The following is a 2,630-nucleotide window of genomic DNA, read 5'->3' as shown; positions in this document are numbered from 1 at the left end:
CCACTTGGAACGAGACCTCGAGGCAGCTAACACATTCTAAGCTGCAGTGCAGAAAGTTATACTTTTTTAAGTGTCTCGCGCGGTATTACGGGAGGTCTTTACCCGTCGCTTGGATCCGAGTGAAAAGAGGCTGAAGCCACGATAGCACCAATTACCATCGGACACAGCCGGAAAAACTACCCAAATTGACCGAATCCGACTTGAGTGACCTGTTCTCCGTGTTGGGCTATTCCACGAGGTTGAGACTGGGACCGCGATAGCGCCAAGGTCTATCGGGTCCAGGAACGGAAACAGAAGGGACTGGAAACTAGGAGCCGGGAATCCTTCTATCGGGCAGAATCGAGCTGGTAAACCGAGTCGACTGTCACAGGACCAAGGCCGTTGGAGGTTCCATGAGGTACCGTGGTTGTAGAATCGGTGCGCACATATCCCTCTGAAGTCCGGAGTTTGGCACCGAATTCCCCAGTAGAGCGTGGGTGGTCTTACCCGCGGTGACCACGGATGGTGGTACTAGACCAAGCAGCGGAGAGTCAATGCAAGCAGCAGCGCGCATCGACGGGCCCTTACACGACACACCACACACTAAAACGTAAGTCTAATATTGGAAAATCAGTTAGGGAACAAGCGCAGGTTAGGGATTCAGGGAAAGTGCCAAAAAGTAAAGTTAGCCTAATAAATGGTTTGGTTCCGGCTCTCTAACTCTGAGTTGTTACTTGGGCTAGTGAGCCGACCCTGGGTGTCTTTTTGAAGAGTCCTTGGGGCTGAGCGGGCTGTAGCATGAGGGATTGTTACAGAAGATCGTGGAGCAGATCGAACAGCGTCAACTTCGAATGGGTAAGTTTGTTGATCTAAGTTCACGGTGACTGGAGTATGAAAATCAAACGGTGAAAAAGACAGGTGAAAATAGGAATCACTTCCATCATTCCGACGGTTGTCACATTTTCAGCTTTCACCGTTAAGTGAGATCGAGAATTGACCCTTTCGCGATGAACATGTTCTTAATACATTTATGATCCACAGACAAACGGAAAACTTTCAAAAGGGCTAAATATCCTCTACTTGACGAAGCTCTTTACATTTGGTTTCTTCAAAAACGTGAATGTCACATCCCAGTTAGCCAGGATTTATTGACGGCTCAGGCAACGAAACTGTACCTTAAGCTGTACAACGATGAGCAGTTCAAAGGGAGCCGAGGATGCATCGTCAATTTCATCAAGCGACACAACATCAGGTTTCTCCAAATCACAGGAGAGAAACTTTCCAACAATGCTGCAACCGTTGACACGTACATTGAACACTCTAGATCCTTAGTTCGGCACCTATCGTGTCAAATTTTCAACGCCGACGAGAGCGGACTTTACTTCAAGTGTATCACTTCGTCAACTTTTGTCAGCGTGAACGAATCATCAGCTCCAGGAAGAAAAGGGAATAAGGAGCGTGTGACGTTCATGTCTTGCGCAAATGCTGACGGTTCGTACAAACTTCCACTTATGCTGATTGGAAAGTCAAAACGACCAAGAGCACTGGAGAACGTCCGTGAGCTGCCCTTATACTATGCTTCTTCCAAAAATGCCTGGATGACCCGACAGTTATTTAAGGATTGGTTTTTCAATGAGTTTGTCCCCAAAGTCACAGCATTTTTGGAAGGTGCTAACCTGCCGTTAACGGCCCGCTTAGTTTTTGGACAACTGTTCCGCACATTGCAGCACCGACCAGCTTAGAACTGCTGATGAAGCATTCTCTACGACGTTTCTACCACCAAACACAACAGCCTTGTTGCAACCAATGAACCAAAACGTTATCCAGATGGTCAAGTCCAACTACAAGCAAAAGCTTATGCGTGAGCTTCTTGGACGCCAAGAACAATTCGATGACATGGTGAAGCGAATTAACATCAAGGATGCTATGTTTTGGGCAGCCGAGGCCTGGGACGAGGTACCAGCTGAATCCATTGCTAAGTCTCGGAAGTTGCTTTACCCAGAAACAGAATTCGATGATGACGATGACATTCCGTTGTCGGTTGTACGAGAACGCTTACTTTCGATTAAGCAGAAATTGATTGACCAGGACAATGCCGTGCAGGAAGAGGACCTGGAATTTGACGTCCTGAACGATGATGATATTATAAACGTCGTTTTGAACCCAAACCCATCGTTTTACGATGGTAACCCGATCTACCGCTTGCAGACAGCTGCCGATTGCAGCAGAACCAAAACATTGTTTGTTTTGGTTTTCCACATGCTTTGGTCAATTCGCAATTGAACGATAGCAATGATGATTTCTGATGACTGCTGATGATGATGTACACGGTAAAAGTGTTTACATCATCACACTGTGAAAGCAAACAACTCAAATTAGGTTCGTGGTAACTCAGCAGTATATATTCTGTGTGGTTTACTCAGAATACCACACATAATTGAGAACATTCATAAGTGAGGATATCATTTCAGTGTAGTAATGTAAATAGTTATCTCTTATGTTATAAGTAGCTATTCAAGCACTTGACAAACAAATAGAATAAAGATTAACTCTATTCCACCTCTGAAACCTGCGTTTTCAACAAGGTCAGAAATATTCATCTTTTTTATCACTTCCTCTATTGATATTTTCGGATTGAGCTTGAAAAAACC

At 45.2% G+C, this 2,630-nt stretch overlaps 1 protein-coding gene across 1 annotated transcript; it reads left to right on the top strand.

Annotated features, from left to right (window-relative positions):
* Nucleotides 1-777: 777 nt before the first annotated feature.
* LOC129760543 (jerky protein homolog-like) lies at nt 778-1,721 on the top strand. Its single transcript, XM_055758200.1, has 3 exons — nt 778-834; nt 947-959; nt 1,021-1,721. The coding sequence occupies exons 1-3, from the start codon at nt 778-780 to the stop codon at nt 1,719-1,721; spliced, it is 771 nt and encodes a 256-aa protein (XP_055614175.1).
* Nucleotides 1,722-2,630: the final 909 nt, after the last annotated feature.

This window comes from Uranotaenia lowii, chromosome 1 (genome assembly GCF_029784155.1).
Source record: "Uranotaenia lowii strain MFRU-FL chromosome 1, ASM2978415v1, whole genome shotgun sequence".
NCBI lineage: Eukaryota > Metazoa > Arthropoda > Insecta > Diptera > Culicidae > Uranotaenia > Uranotaenia lowii.
Note: the sequence above shows the minus strand (reverse complement) of the source record. Positions and strands in the feature narration are given on the sequence as shown.